Source organism: Porcisia hertigi, chromosome 31, assembly GCF_017918235.1.
Source record: "Porcisia hertigi strain C119 chromosome 31, whole genome shotgun sequence".
Classification (NCBI taxonomy): Eukaryota; Euglenozoa; class Kinetoplastea; order Trypanosomatida; family Trypanosomatidae; genus Porcisia; species Porcisia hertigi.
In genome coordinates, this window is record NC_090590.1 from 2,501 (window position 1) to 27,825 (window position 25,325).

Genomic DNA, 25,325 nt, shown 5'->3' on the forward strand with positions numbered 1-25,325 from the left:
ACCCTAACCCTATGACCCTAACCCTAACCCTATGACCCTGACCCTAACCCTATGACCCTGACCCTAACCCTATGACCCTGACCCTAACCCTATGACCCTGACCCTAACCCTATGACCCTGACCCTAACCCTATGACCCTCAACCCTAACTCCTATGACCTCTAACCCTATGACCCTGACCCTATGACCCTAACCCTGACCCTAACTCCTATGACCCTGACCCTAACCCTATGACCCTGACCCTAACCTCTATGACCCTGACTCCTAACCCTATGACCCTGACCCTAACCCTACGACCCTGACTCCTAACCCTATGACCCTGACCCCAACCCTATGACCCTGACCTCAACCCTATGACCCTGACTCAACCCTATGACCCTGACCCTGACTCGACCCTGACCCTGACCCCATGACCCTGACCCTAACCCATGACCCTGACCCTAACCCTATGACCCTGACCCTAACCCATGACCCTGACTCCTAACCCATGACCCTGACCCTAACCCTATGACCCTGACCCTCAACCCATGACCCTGACCCTAACCCTACTGACCCTGACCCTAACCCTATGACCCTAACCCTAGCCCGATGACCCCTAACCCTATGACCCTAACCCTAACCCTATGACCCTGACCCTAGCCCTATGACCCCTAACCCTATGACCCTGACGCCGCACCCGTAAACGCGTTGAAGCACAAAAAAACACCAGTGCTGAGCTCCAATCCTGCGTAAAGACCTTGACTGCAACCAGGGCGCACGCGCCGATAAAGATCATGCACGCCCTGGCGCTTGGGTACGATATTACTCGCATGTAAGCTGCATCAACATGTCAATGCATGCCGTGCATTCTCACTCAAAAGCAGCTGCTCGACACTCACCCCAAAAGTGCAGAAACGCAAGCCACTCCAGAGGACGCCGAGGAAACCGAGGGACCTCCCCCAGAAAAAAAAATGGCGAGCAGCTGCGAGGTTCGCACTAGCCAGCATCCGCTAGTCAAGGGAGCGAGTCTCACGCTGCGGAGAAAAATGGGTCTTCTGACGAGCTGAAACACGTAAAGTTGACGGGATACCAGTGTCTTGAACAGGAGCACTTTCACGTGTGTGCTGAATCTGCGCACAAGGGGGAGAGTAACCTGATTCCATGACGCGGGGAATTTTCACCCAGCGGTTTGACAAGCCACATCAGGAGCACCACACCTGCAACCACGCTGGCGAGATAGAGCAGTTCAAGCTGTGTTTCAATAGCGGCCAACACAGGCGGTAGCACCAGTCGCGTAGAACACTCGGGTTATCAGAGTGGTAGTCGACACCCTTCCATCCACGACACGGCGTCCTCAATAGAATGGCCTTGCCCTGAACTACAGCAACCGCACTGCTGCTCGCGGGTGACCTTTCCCGTCTACTTTTGAAGCCGCAAGTCCACGGAGGGTGCTTTGCCAACAGCACCGGTGAACTGAGAAGACGCAGCCGACAAAGACACGACAAAGTTCGGCAGTACAGCCCTCTGGGCGAGTCGAGGAACTCACCCAACGGCGTCGCGCTACGTCATTAACCGTCTTGGACCACGAGGCGGTTCGGAGGCGGTTTGGAAACGCCTTTTCGCACCCAGTAAAAGACTGCACTCCAAACACTATTGGGTCAAGGAAAATGATGTCACCCTAGACTCTGAGGCCGAAGGATGTCCACGGAGGAAATATGTCACCAAGACCTCTAGAAGCCGCGAAGAGAATACCCATCACACCGGTCGCACCACCCGAGGGCGTACACCATGGAATAGCAAGGGCACAATGCCTGGCGGAGGCGCGGTGCTGCGAGCCAAAAAAACAAAAGATGTGGCAGCACTCCGTTTGCTTCGCTGCCGCATCTCATCTCCTGCCATCCCCATCCGCCCCCTCCCCCAGTCACAGTCACAGCAGGCAGCACAGCAATGCCCAGTGACGATAGACCTGCTTTCTTTCTTTGAATGCAAGATCCCAAGCACGGTGCGACCGAAAAACAGAATCGCCTGACAGGGCTCTGGATCAAAAAGAAAAAAAGCTAGCTGGGTAGCCCTGGCAGCAGAAATACCTACTCAGCTGCGCTACAACACAGCTCATCTGGCACACACACGCACACACCAGGGATGTGGATTGTTTGAACCAGGAGGATGAAAATTTTGGCGCTGTTAACCAAAACGGAGGCAGGTGTAGTGTTCGCCGCGGCCGGTCGAGGGGGTCCAAGAAGAGGCAAGTTTCCGCGAGGCGAGTGTGTCAAGGGACATGTGCACTAAAAGTTTCCCAGTAAAGAACACTCGGAAGCTACGCGCAGAAATTGCTCGCAGTACACTAGCTTGAGCCAAGCTAAAGACCCACCGCACACTGGTACACCCCAGCGGAGTCGATATGGGGAGGTTTCAGTGGCAAAAGCGCGTTGAGAACTGCACCCACACTCCAGGAGTCTGGAATACGGTGCCCCAGAGTGCAGGCACACCACGCACACGACGTGCCTCTGGCGGCCGAACCAGGCGTGGCTACGCTTCAAATGTGAACACATCACCGAGGTCAGCAACGCAATGGCAGCTTCTTTGTGCTGTTCGAGGCGGAACTTGGTCATTCGACGGCAGGCGGAGTTCAGACGAGAGCCCTAACCTTGTAACAGTGTTCCTGGGGAAAACATCGTCCACCCCCACCCCACCCCCGCGCGACCGCCAAGGCCACTCTCCCGAAACGTTCGCAGAGATCCCGCATAAACTCACCTCGCAACAGGCGGTGGTGCAGGGAAAAAGACATCGAAAATTGTTGTTGAAAAGCCACGTGGTGGGTGAACAAGTAGTGGGACGTTCAGGCGAGGGTGCAGTCACAGGCTTGAATGCAGAGGAAATGAAAGAGGCAGGACAGGTGATTAGAGGGGAGGAGTCAAACAAGTAGTGAGGGTGGGTTTCACAGGCGGGTAGCTCACGCATCGTAGGGTAGTCGGCGGAGCCTTGACGATCTTGAAGAGAACTCTAGCGGTGCGCCGATGCCACACACGCCAGACAACCCTCTTCCTCCACCTCCGCTTCATGTGCCGTCTCCTGTGGGCTTTGTTTTAGCAATGGACCCCCAATGACGAGAGGCATCACAGGACAGTGTCAGTGTAAGATGCCCACTGGTGGGAGAGCCTGAGCTACCCTGGCAAATGCAGGCAAGCGGCGACCGGCATAATGGAGGCGGCTGAGGGGTGAGCTGTCAGAGGGGTGAATAGACCCCGAGTCAAAGGCCCTGTACGGGTAGCTGGGTAGGCTTTCTTGTCAGTGCTGGGTCTACCGGTACATTGCACCATGTGAGGGGGCTGTTAACGGCTTGTGTGGTGGAGTTTTGAGTGTCACCAACACGGTGTAGGGGATGAACAAAAAACGCGCGAAACGAAGAAAAAGTTATTATAGATCTTTCATCCACCTATCCACGCTCTCGCTGGGCCTGCCGTGCGCGCCGGGGATCTCTCCGGCAGAGCCCGAAAGAGGGGGACTTTTGGGGTGCCGCCTAAAGGCGTCTCTCACAACGCAGTGCGAGATATATCTAAAAAAAACAAAAAGGATATACTTGAAATCAAAGCTTCTGGGGGTTGAGGGAACGGATATAATAGAAAAAGCACCGCTCGTCATTGCGGCGAGGCAGTGCATCTCTCCTGGACGGGGGAAAACCAATTAAGGGGGAGAGAGGGAAATAAAAAAAAAGAGAAAGGGAGAAAAGGGGAAAAACTCTTCTGTTGGCAGGCGAGGATGAGCAGTAGTTGAGTGACATGAAAACAGCTACACGCACACACACACACGAGATTACCTCGACGTGGAGGAGACTTTCCCTGCTACCCACATATCCGCACTGCCTTGAAGAAAAAAAATGTTATTGATGGACGCATGCTGCTTGTTATCCAGACAAGGAAACACTCTGCTGTCACCGACGTGTCATTTTACCACCGACACCCAAGCAACTACGTGCACACACAGCCGCAGCTCAGCTCTGTGTCGTCACAGTTGCTATAATAATTCAATATGCGAGCCGTTTGGCATTGGACAGAGTCACGAAGACAACCAGCTCTGCTTGGCCCTCCGCTGAGTTGCTTTGGACACCTGCTTCGCGATCGGTGCCAGACACACAATGGTGAATTGCACGCCCATTGCCAATATGAGCTTCGTTCAGGGCCCCATGCTAGGTCAGAAGGGGTGGCGTCTGGAGTGGGGGATAGTAACAGGGACTGTTGTAGGAACTCATCCGGTGACCTTGAGAAGCAAGTAGGCCAGCCCCAGGCCATGGGCCTCTGAGCAATCCGCAGGCAGCCTGCATGGTAGTGCGTCTCCCCCGTCTTCTCCAATGCAGCTGCGCTTCACAAAGTAATGTGAAGACTCTGCATATGGCAGGAGGGGGAATCGTAGGAATCACCTCACACGACTTTTGGTCACCGCTCCTGCCCTTACAGTTGTATCCATGCTTTGTTTCCACGGCACAGATCCTACCAGCCCTGCTTGACCGTGCGTGCGCTCAGGTCTCGCCTTCTTCGATGCTGGGGCATCTTCCGCGGCTTCCATCCTGTTGAGAAGGCGGTCCTCGGTTTTCTGTTTCTCTATGCGTCGGGGTGTGTGGTGTCTGAGCGACTTGCCTGTACGGGCAGCGGAAGGTAAAAACGCCACTGCTATGAGTGGGTGGCAGAAGGACCCATCGCGCCCTCCCTCTGTGACTGTGCGCTGTCAAGAGGAGCGGGTGTATAAAGGAGGAGGGACCCGTGCACACAAATGTGCTTGCGCGCAAACACACAGACACACACACGCACCCCATCCTATCAAGACCACCCACTTCCTTGGCAGGACACGCTCAAAACGCGGGTATCATGAATGTGTGGAACTAGGCGCAGACGGTTTCCTGCCGCCTCGTGAGCTCGATATTCTTCCACCTCCAGATTGGATGATGCAGATCAATGGCCTTCCGCCGTAGCCTCCTCACGACGAGCAGCATGGTTTCCGAGGATGTCGGCCTCGCGTCTGAGAGTAGCGGCTAGGTGAACGACTTCGTAAGGCAGGCTGCGGGCGTCGCATGCTCTGACACGACCCATTTTGCAAACTGGTAATGCGTGGTCCTTGTGTACTGACTCGCAACCAGCAAAAAAACCTACTACAGAAAGAGGCGCCGCCTGCAAGTCAGTGAGGCTGGGATTCAAAAAACAACAACCGCTAAACAAAAACCAGATAGGTGCGTCACATGCATCAGTGGTCTTAACTTGCAGCACCTTACAACAGAGCACGTCGGAACGGCCGCGCGCACCAGGTTACCCGGGCACAGCGAGCACTTTCTCCGCGCGCACACAGCCTTGTCTTCACTGCTGCTTGATTGTGCGCAGCTCCTTCGCTGCAGCGACCATGTTGTTCAACGCCGCACGACACTCGTCCCACGTCCGCGTTTTCAGGCCGCAGTCGGGATTCACCCACAGCTGGCGAACCGGAAGGTACTGCGTCGCCTTTAGCAACAAGTCCACAATAGACTGGGTGGTGGGGATGTTGGGGCTGTGGATGTCGTACACACCCGGACCGACGCCGTTAGGGTAAGTGAAGTTGGCAAACGATGTGAGTGGCTCCATGTCTGAGCGAGAGGCCTCGATTGAGATCGCGTCGGCGTCCATGGCCGCGATGGTCCGGATGACGTCGTTCACCTCCGCATAGCACATGTGTGTGTGTATCTGTGTCTGCGAGGTGACGCCAGACGTGCTCACGCGGAAACAGCGCGACGCCCAGTCTAGGTACTCGTCCCACTTGCTCCGTTGCAGAGGCAGCCCCTCTCGTAGGCCTGGCTCGTCCACCTGGATGATCTTGATGCCGGCATGCTCGAGGTCGCACACCTCGTCACGGATGGCGAGCGCCAGTTGCTCCGTCACGCTCTGTCGAGACAGGTCCTCGCGTACGAACGACCAGCAGAGAATCGTGACCGGGCCAGTGAGCATGCCTTTCACGGGCCGCTGCGTCAGGGACTGTGCGTAGGTAGACCAGGAGACTGTCATCGGACGCGGCCGACACACATCGCCGACAATGATTGGCGGCTTCACGCAGCGTGAGCCGTAGCTTTGCACCCATCCGTTCTGCGTAAAGACAAAGCCCTCGAGCAACTCACCAAAGTACTCCACCATATCATTCCGCTCCGCCTCCCCGTGGACGAGAACATCGAGGCCAATGTCCTCCTGTTGCTTGATGGCGTACGCGATGTGCTCCTTCAGCTGCGATTCGTAGACTGATTGCTCAGTGCGACCCTTCTTGAACGCCAAGCGTTGTGCGCGCAGCTCGGCTGTCTGCGGGAAGGACCCGATTGTTGTGGTGGGCCACAGAGGCAGGTTCAGCTTCTTCTGCTGCACACGCCAGCGCTCCGGGAAAGCATCGACGCGACGAGCGTCAGCAGCGGTCAGAGCAGCCACGCGGTCCCGCACTTCCTTGCGCACGACGCGCTTGGTGTGCTGCCGGGCTCGGAGCGGGGCGCTGTACTCGGCCACGGCGGTCTCGCTCCCGGCGACAACGGCGTCCGCTAGGAGCTTCAGCTCACCACACTTTTGCAGCGCAAACGCAAGCCACCCCCTCACCTCCGTGTCCAGCTCCGTCTCGCACTCCAGATTGATGGGGGAGTGGAGCAAAGAGCAGGACGTGCCAATCCATACTGCACGCCCAGGAGGAGACTGCTGACGCAGAGAGACAAGGAGGTGATAGGCATCCAGGAGATCCGTGCGCCACACATTTCGGCCATTCACCACGCCCGCAGAAAGGACCCAGTCAGCCGGCAGCGCACGCTCAACCTCGAGCGCCGACTGCATCTGCAAGCTTAGGTCGATGTGGAGCCCGTTCACCGGCAAGGAGGCGATGAGCGGCAAGTGGTGCGACACGCTCTCGAAGTAGGTTGTCAGTAGCAGTTTGATGTCAGCACCGATGGCCGTGCGCAAAGCGTGGTATGTATCGCGGTATGCACGTACCCAGTTCGACTCGAGCTCAAGGACAAGCACCGGTTCGTCTATCTGCACCCACTCCACACCCGAGGCCGCCAGACGCTTGAGAATCTCTGCGTACACCGGCACGAGCTTTGAAAGCAGGGATACGCGATCGAACGGCACCTCACTCTTCACCTTGCCCAAGTAGACATATGACACAGGGCCAAGGAGAACCGGCTTCAGGCGCTTAGCGTCAAAGAGCTCTTTCGCCTCCTCGAGCTCCTCGAACAGCTGCGGCCAAGAGACACGGAACTCCGCCGACTCGCTCGTGAACTCGGGCACAATGTAGTGGTAGTTGGTGTTGAACCACTTCGTCATCTCAGACGCTGCCACGGAAAGGCCAGTCGGGGCCCGGCCACGCGCCACACGGAAGAGGGTGTCTAGATCGAAGGGGGCATCTGGATCAGCGCGGTGACGCAGCGGTACATTACCCAACATCAGACTGGTTGTCAGCACATGGTCATACCACGCAAAGTCCCCGACGGGGAGAAGAGTCACCCCCCTTTCACTCTGCCTCTGGAGATGCTGCTTGCGAAGGCTGCTACCGACCTGACGCAGCGCAGCCTCTGTCAAGTCACCACGCCAATAAGACTCGAGCGCTTTCTTTAGCTCCCGCTGCTCTCCCATGCGCGGAAAGCCCAGCGTATGCGTCGTTACCGAGGAAGCCATTTCGCTGAGTAGATGCAAAAAAGAAAAAGGTGGATACTGGAAAGATTGTGACGAGACTCTGTGGACGGGACGAAAGGGGAACTAGCTAAAATGGAGAGAAAAGCGGAAATCGTGGGTGGGTGGGGGGGGGGGGGAGAGCAGGTACGCTGTAGTGAATAGAGTGCCATTCACTGTGATTTCTCTCTCTGACTACCAGAAGGTCCCAGTTGAGAGTCGCTGGTCTGAAAACGCGAGAAGCCGTGCCACTCTCCTCGGCACAGAACCAACAGCTGGCCGTGGAGGGGTTATAGCGCCGCTGGTTTCACACCCTGCTGGTGAGGCAAAGCAGGCAAAACTGCTTACCCTGGGTGAATAACGTGCATTCACTTGTTCATGACCGGGAAAGACGGAGTGAGGCAAATCCACCCCACCTTACCCGCTTACTTTTTACAGAGAACATGAGCCTTCGTTAACAACCAGTATTCCAGGTTACTCGCCCTGCAAGCGATGAAGGAGGCACCGTAGAATAACCGTCCAGCGTGTATACATTTCTTCCTCCGCATCAGCCTTCAGAGACTGCGAAAATGTAAATTGATAGGTTAATACGCAGTGGACTTACTAGTTGTGAGACTTCTTGATCGCACCCAGAGAAGTTTCTATTCAAAAAAGACATTTTTGTGTATGTGCGCGCCCGTGCTTGTGAGACGTTCAGAAATATCCTCTGAATAATGTTCCTTGGGGTTAACCGTCGATAATCCGATCTAGTTGCCTTGTGTTATCTGCGCTTTTGATTTTAAACAAAGGAGCCGACGTTAAGGTGAAAATAATGACGTTTTTTTTGAATATTAAAAAAGAGAGAAAAAACAAAAACGGGTGATAAAAAAAAAGATCATTTCGGTTCCACTCTGAATCGAAAAAAAAATGCTAAAAAAACATGTTCTATGAATCCCCACCTACCCCCAGAGCAATCAGCCACCAAAGTCTCAGAACTACGAAGAAAAAAAATGAAGACCAGAAGATCTAAAGCCGAGAAAACTGACAAAGGAGGGCGGTCCAGACGTTCTCTAGTTTACGGGCACGGTGTGCCCATCGATCTACCCAAAAGTAGAAAAAGACCCCTCCTCTAGCAAGAGATACCATTGTAGTGACGAAACAGCCCAGAATAAGGTGATGGAATGTGGCGATTCAAAACAGCGTTTTACACAAAAAAAAAGACCCCGCAACAGGCAACGGCCACCGCGCTGGAAAGACAGAAAATGTGCTACCAGCAAAAGAGCGAACGGGCGACAGAGAGGAAGAAATAAAAAAGTGTGCCGACATCAGGAGCGGGACACTTTTTTACAGGGATATACATCTTTTGTCAAAAAAAAAAGAATCAGCTGACCATGTGCACGACCCCCGGGGTACATGAAACGAACCCCCCCCCCCCCCCCTGCGAGCTTCCACATCTGCACCGCGGCGTCGGCACAAGGAAAAAGAGACATCATGTTTTTCGGAACAGTGTCTCAAACCATAGTCTAGAGGGCCCCCTAGAGACGATGGTCGCCGTAGCCAGCTGTGGGGACGTTAACATCAGAATAAGCACACTACCCAAACATCACATTTTTAAAAAGCGAAAAGAGGGGCACAGGGCATGGATAGGCCTGTGCAAAGTCAAAATAATAAAAGAGTCACCACAGACCAAGCGTGAATACCTGTATGGCAGCTGTGTGACATTCAACAGGGGTTAGGAGAGTCCGTCTATGTCCTGGCGGGGATAATAAAACAAGCGTACAAGAACATGCCGAGAACAGCGCCAAGAATGGGCACAAATGTCGGGATCCAAAAGTAGTAGTTGTACAGAGTGAACGGCTCCTTACCCCAGAGCATCGCCGTGAATATCCGTGGTCCAAGATCGCGTGCAGGGTTGATGGCATAGCCAGAATTGACACCGGTCGTGATACCGATCGTAAATACCAGCAGGCCGACAGCGATCGGCTTGTAATTGATGGCAGGAGTCATGCGGTCGTCGCAGAGGCCGAGAATACCCATCATGAGTGCCATGGTGTTAAACAGCTCGCTCCACACCGCGTAGCTGTTCGGGACGCCAGGGTAGGTGCAAAAGATCCCTCCAAACACGGATGTCATTGTTTCGCCCGGCAACAGTCTCCGTTCTCCCTCGTCAAAATGCGGTTTGAAGAGTCCGTAGACGTTGGCGGCACCTGCCATGGCACCGAGAACCTGGGCGAGGATAAATCCTGGCGCTTTCTTCCATGGAAAGGTGCCGAAGAGACAGTTTGCCAGCGTCACGGCGGGGTTCAAGTGTCCACCAGACACACCCATGCTAATGAAAAGGGCGATGCAAAGCCCGAACGCCCAGCCAAAGGTAATGGCAAGATAACTCGCATTCGCCTGATAACCCGGCATTTCAGCTGCGTTGAATTTGGTGGTTGCACAGACACCGTCGCCAAACGAAATGAGAAAGAATGTTCCGAAGAACTCTGCAAAATACTCGCGCAGCAGCCAACGATACTGGTAGAGGGGCCACTTTTCCTGGGAAGTCCAGTTCCGCTTTGCTCCTTCTAGTTGTCGTCGTCCTTCCTCATCCATTTCCTGTCGGCTGTCTACCTCGTTGAGGTCTTCCTTACCTGCGTAGAGGTGAACTTCAATCTCATCGGAGGAGTGTGGCTCATTTACTTGTAGGAGTGCCATGATTTGCTGAGACTATTTAAGGTTTATCTGCTTGGAAACTAAGTGTGTGTGTATGTGTGTGGTGGTGAGGAATGACGTCTGGTGAGTGAAAACGTAATGAGTGAAGAAACAAACAAAAAGAACTCTAGTGGGAAAAAGAAGACAGGAATATGGGAAACCGATTTTCTTTACCAACGAGGGGCATTCGTCAAGAAAGACTCCCGGCCAAGGCGCGCCACAGCAGTGAGGAATGACGAGGAATCGGAGTGTTGACAACAGCTTTTATCCAGTGCATCTGCTGTGCTGGCGGGCCGCCACGGGCGGGGTAGGCCCGCTGGGTGGGGATAAAGCCACGTTTGGGCGGCAAGGGTGGGTGGGTGGGTGGGGGGGGGGGGCATATTTGCAATGGTCGGGCGAGGCGAGGCAAGGCCAAGAGGGGAGGGGGGGGGGAAGGCAACACATGAGCATAGTACCCGTGCATGCCTCACTCGCGTCGAGATGGACAGAGTACGGGACGAGCTCTTCTTATGCACTGAATTGCGCGGTGAATCCCCCCACTGTGTCTGTGTTTTGGATGCCTGCACTGAGGAAAAAAAGTCCCAATGCGCCTGCGCCTTGTGGTACGTGTAGCACAGGGGCGAAAGGACAGGAATGCACTGAGGCGAGAATGTCGATGTGCACAGCATTTTCGATAGTGTCAGGCATATCTGAGGCGTCAATCTTTTCTGCATTAGGATGCGCTACACAACCTGTGCGGGGGGGGATGGGCGCGGGTAGGCAACAAGCACAACGTCATTGGCAGTCTGCGAAGCCACCCAGCGAGCAAAACGCGCGCGCAGCTGCGCAAGCCTCGGGAAGGACGTCGCGACGCCGACTACGTGCGCTGGCGGTGGTTGTGGAGGTCCATGCTGCAACCACGGTTCATTTGGCAACGGTTCTGCGACGTTGTTGTTGTTTTGTGGCGGCTCAGGATCGTTCTCAAAGTTGTCACGACGAGCAACGGGCGGACCAAGACGCATGGGCTCCCAGTCCATAATGACTCGTCTCTGCTCAAAGCGCGCCAGCCTGTCGACGTGGTCAATGTGCATCTCGTCCAGAGTCGGGAAACATCTGAGAGCCAGCAGTACAAAGAGAGCTCCCATCTGAAATAGTGTAAAGAGAAGACGCCCGTTGTAAGTGAAGGTGAGTCCGGCGACTGCGAATCGTACAAGGCCATTGTGAATTGCCAAGGGGAGCAAAACGGCGTGGACAGCGTCCAGGGAAAGGGACCCTTCAATCAGCTGGGGCGCGTACTCGAGACAGCGATGAAAAAGAGAGGTTTGCAGGATCCCCCCCTCAAGAAACACCCATATAGCAAGTGCCAGCGCACCGGCTGTCCAGCGAATCAACAACTGCAACCACAAAGGTAGGGTTATGTAGTCCGCGGCAATACAACCTATGTAGTTGAGATGCCACTGCGAGTACACCAGTAGCGGCACCGCCACTGCGAGGATGGCGGCATAGCTCAAGCGGTTGTATGTGGCCACGTGTTGGACCGTTTTCGTGGTGAGGCGGTGCAGTGTGTTGCGCGAGCACACAACTACGCTGTTGCGGTCGGAATTGTCGAGCGCCAACAACATTAGGAGCACCATTGCTTCTTTCTCCTCGCTTGCTCTCTGCATCAGCACCTGCGCCATTTTGCTAGGTCTGACCTTGACAAGCTGCCGGCAGATGCATGTCTCGGCGGCGGTGAAATCCACCGAGGCCCCGTAGAAGCACAGCATGACAGCCTGCATTTTCCAGTTGTGCACGTTGTGGCGGAACTGCAGGAACGCGTCGTTGAAGAAGCCCCCACGACAGAACATCCCCATGACATTGACGGCGACCCCGAGAATGGGAAACCACACACACTGTGAGGCCCACTCGACCACCGCACCAATCAGTACGTTGGCGCACAGCAGACAGACAGCGTACGCCGTGTTCTCCAACACCTGGCTTCCTCTCTGTTGCATCTCGGCAGTGGGGCCATTGGGGTGCAGAAAGCACCTCCTCAGCCACCACTCCACTTCAACATGCAGTCGCATTAGATTGTCGAACCAGCAAAACAGGAGATAAAAGTGTCTATCCCCCTTCGCGGGTGAGTAAAAGGAGAGGTACGTCAGGGACTTTGGAGATGCATCTGGGAATAAGTGGTGCAGAGTGACAAACGCACCAAAGCCAACGCTCGCCGTGTACAGCGCCACAAAAAGAGGCACCTCAAGTAGCGTCCACCAGACGCCACCTCCGTGCAAGCGGAGAAACGCAGAAAAGAAGTCATTCTCGGCAACGTCACGGGCAAACGTCAGATACGGCGCAACCACCACCGAGACACCTGCCAGTAGCCACATCAGAGTTGTGTGCAGAGTCCCAAAGAGTGTAAGCCACGTGGAAAAAGTTGAGATTCGGATGAGCACCCCAGCACTGTACCACACGAACTCAGCGACAGGTGCCGGGGCGGGGTGTGCGGATGTGGGGGACACTGCTCCCCCACATGTCACGGTGTCGAAGAGCGGTGGGCGCTCGCCCCGCAAGACATCAGGGAGGACAATGAAAAGTGCCCGTGCCACGTTGAGCGGCTGGACGACCGGTTTTGCAACAGATGCGATCGTGCGTGTCCCGCCATCGCAGTGGAGCGGAAGAAGGTGCTCGGTGCGGAGGACCTGCCACGCATCGCGGCGCCCCATCAACGGGGCAACGTCTCCCTCGACAAAGAAGGGAAAGAGGCAGATGTACACAACCACAGGGATCACAACGACCCAAACAAGGAAAAGGGCAAGGACCGAGGCAATGCTGCGGGTGAAAAGACTGCAGAGGAAGAGGGTGCGGGACAGCCGCGCCCTGGCGTTCTGCGAGCGCCACGCCGCAATACGCAGGATCAGGGGCAACACCATCAGCCCCATCACGGAGGCGGTGATCCAGCGCACGTACGGCGGCACTACGGCAGACGTTACGGCCATGGCCGCTTGAGGGTGCAACGAAGGATACACGTTCGGAATCAGCCTGCTCGACAACGCACCAATGCTATGAAAGATCCACTTTAGGGTATACATAATGAACTGCCCTAGTACAATAGCACTGATACCCATCATGTTAACAAGTAGTATGTTTGCAGAGATCCAGACCGGTTCGAAACTCCAGGAGCTGGGTTGCTGAGCGGTTCCGCGGCTAGCGCGCACTTTTGTTCTGAGAAGCTCGAGAGTCGTGTCTTTGCTCATCTGCGCCTCGGAGACGGTGAGGTAGCGGCTGCGTGCCACTCCTTGGGGCTCTGCACTACACCGGGTGAATGCCTCATTCAGTGCGGAGGTGGCCGCGCCGTCTAGGATGGGCGTGTCTGGTACCTGCATCGGCGCCTCCGGTGGGAGGCCCACGATGCAGTCCTCATGTAAAAATGCCCACACATCAAACTGCTCAAAGGCCCAGAGCAGCGCGACTGCTACAAAGGTGGTTAGGACACCAAACATGTAGAAGAGCTCGAAAAAAAACGGAGCCTCATCCAGGACTTTGTAGAAGAGTATCATGTGAGCCGAGACACTGCGCCACATCAACATGCTGGCAAAGGGCACAACCGCACAACATACGAGCACCTGCAGCGGCGTGAATAGCACCTCACAGAGACGCCGAATCGGCCGCGTCACAAGCAGCTTTCCGGCCAGCTGCAAGCTTTCAATAGATGCAAAAGGTGGCGCATCCTTTACAGCCACCTGAAACGTGTAGGCTATGCCACACACTTCACAGGACAACTCCCCGTGCGAGGCGATCCATTCCGCCAGGCAGTACGGGTGCGCATACGCCATTGTTCCCTCACACCGGCAGGGCCGGATGATCGGATCGCCGTCTGACTGACATATCCGGCACACAGGGGGAGGGTCCTGCTCCATTGCCGAGCTGCCGGTTGCACGCTTGGGGCCCAAAGACAAACTGCTGGTGTGAGTGTGTGTGTGTGTGTTTGTGCTTCTCGGTCTCGGGTAGGGGAACCAATGTACGCTGGCTAAACACAATGAAGGGAAAGTGGGGAGGGGGAGGGGAGAAGCGGTGCGTCAGACAGGTTGACGTGCGGCATTGCCAAGACGAGATATTGCCATTTGGTGTGAGGAAAGGGTGTCTTCATCCAGGAATACGCTACCAAGGCGTGCCCGAGGTCCTTGAGACGGCACTTACAAGTAGACGCTTCTCTTGTTCGCCCGGAAAGCACTCCAATGTACATGTGAGATGCGATAACCGTTCAATTCCACTCCAGCGTTTTCCTTTTGGAGGTCTTCGAGGTGCAACGTCGTGCCTCCGAGGTACACTGAAAATTGCCGTATGGAAGGGTGTGTGTGTGTGTGTCGGGGGGGGGGGGGGAGGACATCGGCGAACCTCATACACCAGAAAGAGGCATGCCACAGAACTGTCGGTGGAGAGAGAGAGGGGGAGGTAGGTGTGGGCGGATATTGCACCATGCGGCCGCGGCCATCTTCTCTTGTCAGACTACGACTGCCCGTTGAAATACGTCCCTCCCCCCTCTCGTGAGTGCTCAATTCAGCCAAAGCCGATTCACGTACATCCCCTTCATTTTTTCATTTTTTTTTAGCACACGGCTGTTTTCACAGGGATGAAGCAAAGCGGAGGAGACTCCAGCGTCACGCGCTGCGCCATTCGAGGAGTGCGAGTACAGTACTTGTCTTTGGTTTCCTCGCTCTCTGACGCACACACACACGCAAAAGTCCGCTGCACCAAACGTGGGTTTTTTTTATCTCATTGAGGATGCTAGACGGAAAGGAAAACTGCACGCAACTGGGGAGATACAAAAGTGAAGCGGAAGGGGTGGGGATGGCTGGGTGGGCAAAAGAAGAAGAAAAAAGACGGTGTTTTTCTACTAGGTTTGGCGTGTGCGTTCCGCCATGAGGCATCCTGTGGGGCTACACGCCACGTTCTACCCACGAGCTCTGGACAGGACTTTCTCGTGTGGTGCGAACAGGCGGAACCAACGCGTTACACAGCAGGGGGCGACTCAGCTACCAGAGTACAGACTCTGCCTCATGGTTTATCCACACGTGCTTTACAGTCCATCCTGCGGCTACACCGGCTGTGCGGGTCGAAGCGCGGTGCAGCTCTCTGGTTGGCCCTTGGCTTCCTCCCCGCCCTCTCCTCACTGCCCTATCATCAGCTAGTGAGATGGTGCGGATGTCCTCGAGTCACGCTGACACGTTGCACACGATATGGGTCGTAGAAACGTCTGCCCCCCGTCGCAGACCATTTCGACCCAGCGCCACCTGGTACTGTACTACCCTACATCAGCTACGATGCCTCATTCTGAGACCCAAGTGGCGTGTGTGCTTGACTCCGTCAACAGCAGAAATGGTTTGGCATTGGTGAACGCGTAGAGAGATACTTGGCTTCCGCACCGAGTGTGGGGCACTCCACAGTGGACACTGCACTAATAGTACCCCCTTCCCCTTTCCCGGGTCATTAAGGGAGGCGGTGTGCAAACAAAACAAAGCGAGCAAAAAAACAAAAGTGAGTATATTCCCGCTCACTGCAAGGAAAAACGATGCCAAGACAGGACGTGTTGTCGCCAAAGCAGAAGTCGTTCGCTTTGGGTGCACACACATGCGCACCGACCGATGTACTGGATGCATTCTGCATGACCCCCCCCCCCCTTTTTTTATTATTTTTTGGAGAAAGGGGGCACACACACACACACACATATATATATATATATTGTTTTGCACTGGCACACTCGGGGGGAAGGCAGCGCACCGGGGAGACTTTGCCTGTGCTCGCCTACTGCCCGCACCCGTTCCGAGTGAGAGAAGGAAAAATGAGCGCCAGCACCCGAGGCGAGCCCTGAGGGGGGGAAAGCTTTAAAGCAGCAGCAGAGTGAAGGGGGTGAAGGGGTACAGCGCTGGCTGGAAGTATATGAGAAAGAGAACCAAATCAGTAGTTGCGTGATGCTGTCTGTCCCAGGGCTTACAGAGGCCGGTAGGGAAAGAGTGGCGGCCAAAGAGCTGATAAGGCATAATGCCCCTGAAGTTACCGAGGAAAAAGTCGCGAATGCACGTCACCTCAGCTTCTGTGTCACCATTACTGCGCTGCAGAATCGGCAGTGCGTTCGCGGTGGTAGGGGTGGAGTTTCTGCGATGGCGCCTACTTCGCATCCAGTGGTTCCGTGTCCGCCAACTGGCAGACTCTCGTCCTCAGGGAGTTCGCGCAAGGTCGGGGAGGTAACCACCGGGGCGAACTGAGGCACCATGAGAAGGAAGAAGCGTCTCCCAGTACCACTTCATCAGGGCACGACATCTGCATAGTCGCCAACCAGAGTGTCAGCAGGAAGTCAAAAACGCAGACAGGCGTCTACAAAGTTCGACTGGATAGGTATGGGGACCCTGTAGTCGAGCTCCAGGGTTGAAGCCGCTCAGCTCCGGCCCCAATAATCGGACAAGGTGCCGAAGACCGGGGCGTTGCACATGATGAAGGGGGCGTGTGCGGAGGAAGCGACCGTGCGAGGTCATCGGGGTGCTGTGCAAAGTATACGTCTACAGCGCGTGCCGCAACGCACCCAGGAAAGCACTGGAGGAGCCCACAGTAAAGCTTACAGAGCTAGGCGCCTCAAGGGAGGCTGTGGTAAAGAGATCCTCATAGGAGAGATTGGGGGTACCCCACACGTGACCTGCAGCAGGAAGTAGATGGATGCAAAGCACAGAATGAACATGAACTTACCATCAATGGCCCTTGGATTGCGGAGACGAAGCACGCGGCAGTCCGTGTTAGAGTAGCGCTTCCTGCGAGCAAGAGCGCCCGCAATTGACACGGAGCGGGCGATACCGGCAATAAGATACAGCCTGCGGTAGTTGATGTGCGGCTTCGCCCAGCCACCACACTTAAAATTGGTCAAGGATAGGGTGTGAATCAGAAAGCTGACGGTTTGTCACGGCATCGCCTGTGCCGCTAGACCGTCGGCTGGTGCTGACGCATCACCAAGTCATTCAAGAAGGCGATTGCCCTGCTTGGACATGACCGCTTTCCCGGGCGTCAATGAACATTGTTGCCGCCCGCATCACCCAAGTGAGCACGGCCGAGAGGCGACACCGTTTCTGGAATGCTCACAGTCGGGGGGGAGTAGAAAAAAAAAACAGACCCAACGGGGCGTGGCGTTGGTGATGAGCGAGCGAGGGAAGCGTTCGTTCCTTACACAAAACACTGGGCTCGGATACAACATGTGGTCACACAGCGAGTTCAGCTGTTTCTGCGGTGCTTTCCACCACGAACAACAAAAAAGTTCTTCATGGCACACCAACCAATAAGGTAGTTTATGTTCTGCTTGATGGTGGTTGTCCGCAGACAGAGGCTGATGTGCCACGTAAGGAGGAGATATGGGGGGGAGAGGAGGAGGGGATGGGGATGAGAATGGGGGCTTTGAATATACAGTCACATCTATTTCTTCATCTTGTCGTCATGGTGGCTGCGTATTCACCACTTCTGGGGTTCATCTCCGTTGCTCCTTAACCATCGTGGGGGGTGCCCCTTTTCGTAGTCGTCGAGAATTACATCCCCTTCCAATCCCTCTCCCTCGACTGTGAAGAAGACACACACGACGCGGCAGTGGTCAGATGTTGAGGCGACAGTGAGGGAGACGGACAGTATAGGTGCGAGGACAGCGGCGAATGCTGCTAAAAAAGGAAGGGGAAACTCATCGAGCTCATTCAGATCGTATGGAATCAAAAGTGGTCACTTACGGGGGCCTGTCGTTTCCTTGCGGGGCGATCGGCGTGGAGGATGGATTCCATATCTAGAGGGAGAAAAAAAGAGGATGAGAAAGAAGAAGAAAGTGGGAAGGAGGGAGGTGAGAGGCGAGAGGGCGGGGTGGCGACGACGAAGCGGCGACCGAGGGTAGTTTAAAGAGTATGGTCTCCAGGCCAGTAGGTCATGATCAAAACAATGCGGAAATATATACCGTGATGACGAGTGACCGCAGCAGTTGCGTTTTCCCGGATGTTTCTGGGCATCGCCGAGATGATGTTCTGAGTGCTACGCACAAAGACCCGATCGGGCAGAACTAGTTAAAATACAAGACTGTGTTCCTGAGACAAGTTAACCGTGGCGACTTCTCTGTGTAGCCGGTATGCTCACTGTAGGGAATGACTTATTGTGAAAGACAACAACAACAAATACTGCTAAAGACCCATCTCCTGCACAACACCACAGTTGCTGATCACCACAGCTCTGCTGGGCTTGCCGTGCGGGGTGCCGTAGGATTCAAGCGTCCTCACATGCTCATAGCCGTGGAGGACCTGGCCAAACACGACGTGTTTCCCATCTAGCCACGGGCATGCAACGGTGCAAATGAAGAACTGTGAACCGTTGGTGTTGCGGCCGGCGTTGGCCATGGAAAGAATACCCGGGCCCTTGTGCTTGCCGGCCTTTCCTTCGAAGGACTCATCTTTGAAGCGGGTACCGTAGATGGAGCAGCCGCCGGTGCCGTTGCCCTTCGTGATATCACCACCCTGAATCATAAAGTCTGGGATGATTCGGTGAAATACACAGTCCTTGTAGGTGAGCGGCTTGCCGTCCGGTGATTTGCTGGACGTTCCCCGGCACAGCTCGCGGAAGCTCCTCGCCGTGACGGGTACGGTGTCGTCAAACAACTCAAACTCAATTCGCCCAATCGGCTCCTGGGTTGCCATGCCAAAAAAAGAGGAGCCGCCTTGCGCGGCAACTTCGAAAAACACTCGACTGTTGCGCGGGTTTGTCACGTACGGTGGCAGGTACGACTTGCCTGCTGAGGCCGCGTTCGTGCTAGGGGGGACGAGGCACGAGTGCAGCGCACCGCCTGTCAGGAGAGCGCATGAGAATCGAAGGACCATTTCCGAGCGACGTAAAAGACAGGGAGAGAAGTGAGAGAGGGGTGGGGGCAAAGAGGGATATTACAGGATGACCTGTTTGCCTTCGCACACACAAAAAAAAGAGGAGATACGTTGATGTGACGATATGGGTGTAAGACACACCAAAAAAAGTTGGAGGGACCAGTGGTGTTGGGGTTGAAAGGAGTGGGGTGATGGTGGTGGTAGTGGTGGGAGGCGGCGGCCTGTTTATGCGTTGAGGGGCACGGCGTGCACAATAAGGAGGAGTGCAGAAAGTGAAATCAACCACGACAACGCACTGGGAGATGATGGTGGCGGGGTGTCAGACGCGGAGGTCAGGTCCTGTGGATGTGCAGACGGTGTTTCAGGTCTTGGTCGGCGAGGAGGAGCGGAATACGTCGGGGGGCACAACACACGCGCGTGCGTATAATGATTGCTGGACCAGTGGTGGCAGTGCAGATTTGTTTCCAATCTCGCACGGACCCCAGAGGGGCGGAAGGTGTTTTTCATGACTGCCGTCGTCGTTTCTGCTGTTTACTCGAGAAGTTCAAAAGAGCAGAGGGTGGGGCTGGCATGCAAAGAGAGCGCTGTGCTCTTCCAGTGGGTTAGTAGCCTGGGGGTCTAGGAAGGTTCTGGATGCCGCGCGCGATGCCGGTAGCGCCGTCGATGGGCGTGATGCCCCACCATCGATATCGGAAAAAGCAGAACGCGAAATACACAACCAGAACAATGGGTCCGATAATGGACACATTGGCCACTGTGAGGAGCTTCTTGATTTTAAACTTTTGATCCACCGGCACTTTGCTCAGTTTGTCCTCGAAAATGGACAACTCCTCGTTTCGGTCCTTCCAACGGCGATAAGACCAGCGGTTAATGGGGTGAGTGTCCTTGTTCTCCTCCCAGTAGCTGCGCTCCCGTAGTGCTTCCTTTTTGAGGGTCTTGTTGAAGGCGTACAACCGCGCGGCATTCACCCGGCCCGTTGCTCCTCTCTTCACAAAGTTCGTCATACCTGTAGGCGCTGTCCCTCCAGTGCATGTGTGTGGACAACAACAAATGAGGAACATATGATGTGCACCGCAATATGAGGAGGAGGGGGTGGTGGTGGTGGCGGTGGTGCAAGAAGGCGTGTCGAGGGAGGGGGCAGGCAGGTCAGTGTAGACCGCCCCTGGGGATGCCGAGGACTTCCTCACGACATTTTTTTGTGGCACCTGACAAGAGCCTCTGCGAATCCGCAAAAAATGACACTGTCGTTGTTCATCAGGTGTCACACGACCCCTGAAGACCACCGGTTGCACTTTGCTCCGTCTTTAGGTTTCTTGTTTTTTTCCTTTTGTAATGTGTGTTCCATCACTCACATGAACCCAGCAGCATTGCCCCTGCCACTCCTGAGCCCCACGCACAGAAGCGTCTTCTGAGCGCGCAGATGGGCCTCGCTGGAGAGGTGCGCTGCCCACTTCGACACCGAAACGTGTTCTCGGCAAATGCGACACATAACAGTTTTGTCCTTCGCCGCGGAGCTGTCCGCTGGCTGGCCCTGTTGCCTTTCCCCGATTTTCCCCTCGCGCGGCTGCTGGACTCGACGCGGCGGTACGGTGCCCTTGCGCAGATTGTCGAGCGTTTCCATTCGCGAGTGCTTTTCTGGGTACCCTGGGAAGTGCAGCTCGAGGTACTTTTGAAACTGTGGAACCGTGGAGGCACTCTCGTAGAGTTGCTTGAACTGGATGTACGACTGAGTGATCATCGTAATGTCATTCTTCACAATTGTCCCCGAGGCGGTGCGCCGCTTGCGCCAACGCAACTTGTACTGAGCACAGAGACGGTCCAGGTCTGCCTGTTTGTCTGGTGATAGACCAACTCGGAGCCGACTGTCTGCCTGGTTGACGTGCATTAGGCACCCAGCCAGCCGCTCAAACGGCGTCGCGTCGAGACCGATGTAGCCACCCTTGTGTACGTCGAGTGGTGGCAGCATTTTGTGCTTTCGGAGGTGACGGGCAAGCGTCTGAAGGCACTCGTTCCACGGGTACGGTCCCTGCATGCCGTATCGCCTCCATTGTGGCAAGGTTTCCAGGTCACGCAGCTGGTATACTTGAAGGTAGGTGGCCTCACCGCGTTCGTGCATCTTGTATCCACGGCGCACGTACTGATAGAACATGTTCATTGACACTGGTGTCTCACCAACCACCCAGGCATCATTCGTCTTGGGATATCGATTGCATTCGTACACAATGCGCCTCATCTCCTCAAAGATGCTCTTCCATGGGAGTCGTGCGGCGCGGTGCAGACGGTCGGCGTCGCGAGTGGAGTAGCGCACACCACGTCTGATTGCTGGCAGAACAAACTGGTGGAGTTTCTCTGACGTCACCTTGAGCGAACGGACACCTACGACGCCAATATCGTATGACTTTTTCTGGGGGTCGATCATGTACTCAAACAGCGTCGGGTCCTCGTCCATGAGCGCGTCAGTGAAGGGAATAAGAGTAGAGAAGCTCTGCAAGTTGGTAGGGTGATCTGCGGCGTAGCGGTCATCGAAGACAGCCGGCAGAAAAACAAATGATGGCGACTTGCCATCGAGTTTGTTCAGTGGGCGGCAAATACTCTGAATGATATCGCGCGAGCTGTACCGCGGCGCGGCAAAGAATACGGCGTTCAGATCTGGTATCTCCACCCCTTCCTGGAAGAGGCGCACATTTAGCAGCAGGCACCGCTTTGTTGCTGTGAAGGACTCCAGGGTCTTGGCTACTGCCGCGCTGCCCATGCGCGAGTGAGCCATGAACACAGAAAATGCCGCGACGTCGCCGGGGGAGGTCTCTTTTAGCAAATCCTCATAGAGTTTCACAGCGTGGGCGATGTCGCGGCAAAAGACGAGCATCTTATCCACCACTCGCATCGCCTCAAACAGGTACGGATTCATGCACGACAAGCTGCCGCCCAGCACCACGCGAACAGAGAAGGGGTTCACGTAGCCGCTGTTGATGCCCTCGCGGAGGTAGTAGCGGTACGCGATACCACCGAAGTAGCTGGTGTCACTCATTTTTATGGGCGTGTCGTACGTCGGTGTGGCAGTGAGGAAGAGGCGTTGACCGTGCAGCGGGAGTTTCAGAATAGTGTTGAACGCGGTATCGTCCGTGCTGCCGCACACACGATGGCACTCGTCGAAAACGGTAAGCTGAAAAATGTTCAGGTCCTTCAGCAGCGGCGATGAGTGATAGGTGGAGATGACGACCAATTTGGGATTGCCCAAGATGGTTTCTCGAATCACATCGGGGTTTGTTGTCATAGATTGACAGTGGTTGCCGCTTAGCACCACCGGGAGTGGGTCAGATCCGATGATGAGCAACGGCGTCTTTTGTAGGCCGTAGGCGACCAGTTTGCGCGCTGTCTGCCGAAGGAGGGAGAGCCCAGGCACGAGGTAGAGAACACGCGCGCTACCGCTCTCTTGGAGAGCATGTTGCATGATGTGGTACGCAACCGGTGTTTTGCCACATCTGCACGCAATCTGGCATACTGCTTTTTTGTGCTTAGCCAGCTCCGCCGTGAGGCGGGCCACGGCCTCCTGTTGGTAAGGTCGTAGGGAGTCCAGCGAGTAGTCGTTGTTGTCAATCCAGGTGGAGAGGAAGCCGAGGTCGGTGCGGCTGAGGATTTCATCATCATCACTATCCCCCAGCGCAGGATAGACGCTGCCGTCGAGGGTCGAGCGATGGGCGGGCATGTTGGCCTTGGCGTCGTCGAGAACTTTCCGGTACGGCGCAATCGTGGCGGAGACCTGGGCATGGGGCAGCGAGGTCCTATCTCGATTCTCGGCCACTTCTGCAGGGTTCAAGTTGGTGCCGACCGTCATCAGTTTCTCCTGGCGAGGGCTGTCTGGCAGAGTTGTTGTCAGCGTGCTGTCGTAGTGTGGAAGCGTGCGTTGGACTACGGGAAGATGGAGCCTGCGTGCGAGCATGGCCGCAGTCTTGGTCACCTCGTCTTCACTGAGCCGTAGCAGCTCGCGGTGCTCCACGCGTTTTTCGCTCAGGCAGAACAGCACCGACTGTTCGAGCAGCAGGGCCTCTTTGCTGCTCCGGCACTCAAACACAGATGCGTAGTACCACTCCGGTGTAAAACAGGTTGTGAAAGAGGCCATGTCAAGACGCGTCTCCAGGCAGGTGCTGTAGCCAACCTTGACAAAACCCGCCGCCTTCAGCCACGGGTGCTGCGCGATGTAGAATCCGATCGTTTGAAGGCGACATGATGTGCAGGCCAGCATTCTATCATCCAATGTGCTGCGCGAGAGCGCGTAAATATGATATTTCTCTCTGCCTCCCTCTGCTCCCACCACTAAGAAGGTCCTTTGTGGAGGGGGGCTCAGTCACAGAAAAGAAATGAGGGGAGGGGGAGGGGGGTTCCAAGAGTCTATATAGAAAGGGGGTGCCGTCTATGATTCTAATGATAGGTGTGTGATTCAACGAGTTTACAAGACTTAATTTGATAGCGCCTTCGCGCCAGACCCGGAATCCCCCACAGACAACAAAAACAATTGGTCGGAAAGGCGCGTCACAGCACACGCGACACCCCCGCCCTCGCAGAAGTCAAACAACACCAAGGCGAGCACCACCAATCAAACACGACAAAACAAAGAGCAGCGAGACAAAGTGAAAGAAAAGGGAGAGAGACACGATGACGGGACTAGGGGGGAAAAAATGAGGACACAAAGGCAAGCGCTGCGCGCAATCCTCTACGCCTATGGTGCAACGTTTTCTGTGACATTCACCTTAGGAGAGAGAGCCGCTCATTGCGCGGCCATTTTGTTTGCGGCTATTCAGACAGCAATCTACATTTCTTTTGCTGAAGATAATGGAAAGCAAGTGCAACAAAGCAAGATGGAGTGCACCACAACACACATCTTTTCCCCCCCTCTCCACTACACGGTGCCATCAAGGAGAGCAAACGAGAGATGAGCGGCTGTGTGAAGAAGAAAGAAGTGCCACCCACCCACATCTGAACTGCCTCACCTAGCGGCTCTGCTTGTCGTTTTGTCGCTAAGGCACAACAGCGCAGCAAGATTCGCTCCACCGCTCACTGGTGCCAGAAAGAAGCTCGTTATGAGACGACGACGATTCTCATTAGATTTGAATATTTTTTTCCTACAGGGGACTACACCAGTGCACGCACACAACAGGAAAACACACGCACCCACATGTGTGTGAGTGCGTGTGTCATACTTATGTATATACTCATATACATAAACACAGTTGCTTCCATAAAAGGAAGGAGGAGGGGAGGGCGGAGATGGGTGTGCGTGTGTGTGTGTGTGTGTGTGTGCGTCCATGCGCGTATAGAATCACCTCTCTCCTACATTAAAGTCAATATACGTATATATATATTCTGCTGTATTCGCCAATTTACCTTGCTCAATTATGAGAAAAACATCGAGAACAATAAAAAAAACAACTTTCTCAGACAAAAAAAATATATGAATTATATATTCCCTGACTTTTTTCTTATCGTGTGCAAGTGTGCGTGCGTCCCCATTTCCATGTGTGTGCGTGTGCGCGCGCACATGCGTACGCCGTGTGTTGACCAAGAGTCCCCGCCTATTCCTGCCCACATCCCGTTCCTTCTTTTTCCCCTTTATTTGTTTTTATCCTTCCTTTTTTTTCCTCCACAACGCCGCCAAACAATACCAAAAATGAGCGGGAAAAATACTCGTTTTTTCTTTCTCCCCTTTTTTTTACTACTGCTGTTGTTAGTTACCTCGTTTTTTGGGGGGGAAGGGGGGTCCCACCGCCTTTTCCCTACCCCTAGTCCATTTGCACAGGAGGGAGGGAAGGGGGAATGGAGAGTATTACACACACACACACACACACACACACACACAGACATACACACACACACACGACAACGGCCACTGCAGAAGAAAAGACGCCGTTGTGGGCAATCATATATTTCTTGCGTTTGTTATGTTTTCATCCCTCTTATGATTTTACAGGCGCGCTACCGAGGAGACCACACGCACACACGCGCACACACAAAAAAACAACAAAAAGGCTCTGGGAAGAAATAAGCCCACCAATGCGGTATTTCGAGGGAAAAGAAAAATCGAGGAGCTTATCGAAGCAGCTTCGGGGTTTGTGCAGGGGGGGGGGGGGGGGCGAGCCTGACGCGAAAAGGAAAAGAAATTGGAGACGGGAAAAAACGAG

At 54.8% G+C, this 25,325-nt stretch overlaps 6 protein-coding genes across 6 annotated transcripts; all 6 read right to left on the reverse strand.

Annotated features, from left to right (window-relative positions):
- Nucleotides 1-5,323: 5,323 nt before the first annotated feature.
- On the reverse strand, nucleotides 5,324-7,639 carry JKF63_03740 (uncharacterized protein; the record flags this gene model as incomplete). The annotated part of the gene is made up of 1 exon (XM_067899739.1): nucleotides 5,324-7,639. One exon carries the CDS (start codon nucleotides 7,637-7,639, stop codon nucleotides 5,324-5,326), a length of 2,316 nt encoding a protein of 771 aa, XP_067754945.1.
- A 1,719-nt stretch (nucleotides 7,640-9,358) lies between these two features.
- Nucleotides 9,359-10,309, reverse strand: JKF63_03741 (uncharacterized protein; the record flags this gene model as incomplete). Its single annotated transcript, XM_067899740.1, has 1 exon — nucleotides 9,359-10,309. The coding sequence occupies one exon, from the start codon at nucleotides 10,307-10,309 to the stop codon at nucleotides 9,359-9,361; it is 951 nt and encodes a 316-aa protein (XP_067754946.1).
- A 719-nt stretch (nucleotides 10,310-11,028) lies between these two features.
- Nucleotides 11,029-14,184, reverse strand: JKF63_03742 (uncharacterized protein; the record flags this gene model as incomplete). The annotated part of the gene is made up of 1 exon (XM_067899741.1): nucleotides 11,029-14,184. The coding sequence occupies one exon, from the start codon at nucleotides 14,182-14,184 to the stop codon at nucleotides 11,029-11,031; it is 3,156 nt and encodes a 1,051-aa protein (XP_067754947.1).
- A 4,275-nt stretch (nucleotides 14,185-18,459) lies between these two features.
- On the reverse strand, nucleotides 18,460-19,149 carry JKF63_03743 (uncharacterized protein; the record flags this gene model as incomplete). The annotated part of the gene is made up of 1 exon (XM_067899742.1): nucleotides 18,460-19,149. One exon carries the CDS (start codon nucleotides 19,147-19,149, stop codon nucleotides 18,460-18,462), a length of 690 nt encoding a protein of 229 aa, XP_067754948.1.
- Nucleotides 19,150-19,751: 602 nt separating this feature from the next.
- Nucleotides 19,752-20,153, reverse strand: JKF63_03744 (uncharacterized protein; the record flags this gene model as incomplete). Its single annotated transcript, XM_067899743.1, has 1 exon — nucleotides 19,752-20,153. The coding sequence occupies one exon, from the start codon at nucleotides 20,151-20,153 to the stop codon at nucleotides 19,752-19,754; it is 402 nt and encodes a 133-aa protein (XP_067754949.1).
- Nucleotides 20,154-20,497: 344 nt separating this feature from the next.
- Nucleotides 20,498-23,392, reverse strand: JKF63_03745 (uncharacterized protein; the record flags this gene model as incomplete). Its single annotated transcript, XM_067899744.1, has 1 exon — nucleotides 20,498-23,392. One exon carries the CDS (start codon nucleotides 23,390-23,392, stop codon nucleotides 20,498-20,500), a length of 2,895 nt encoding a protein of 964 aa, XP_067754950.1.
- Nucleotides 23,393-25,325: the final 1,933 nt, after the last annotated feature.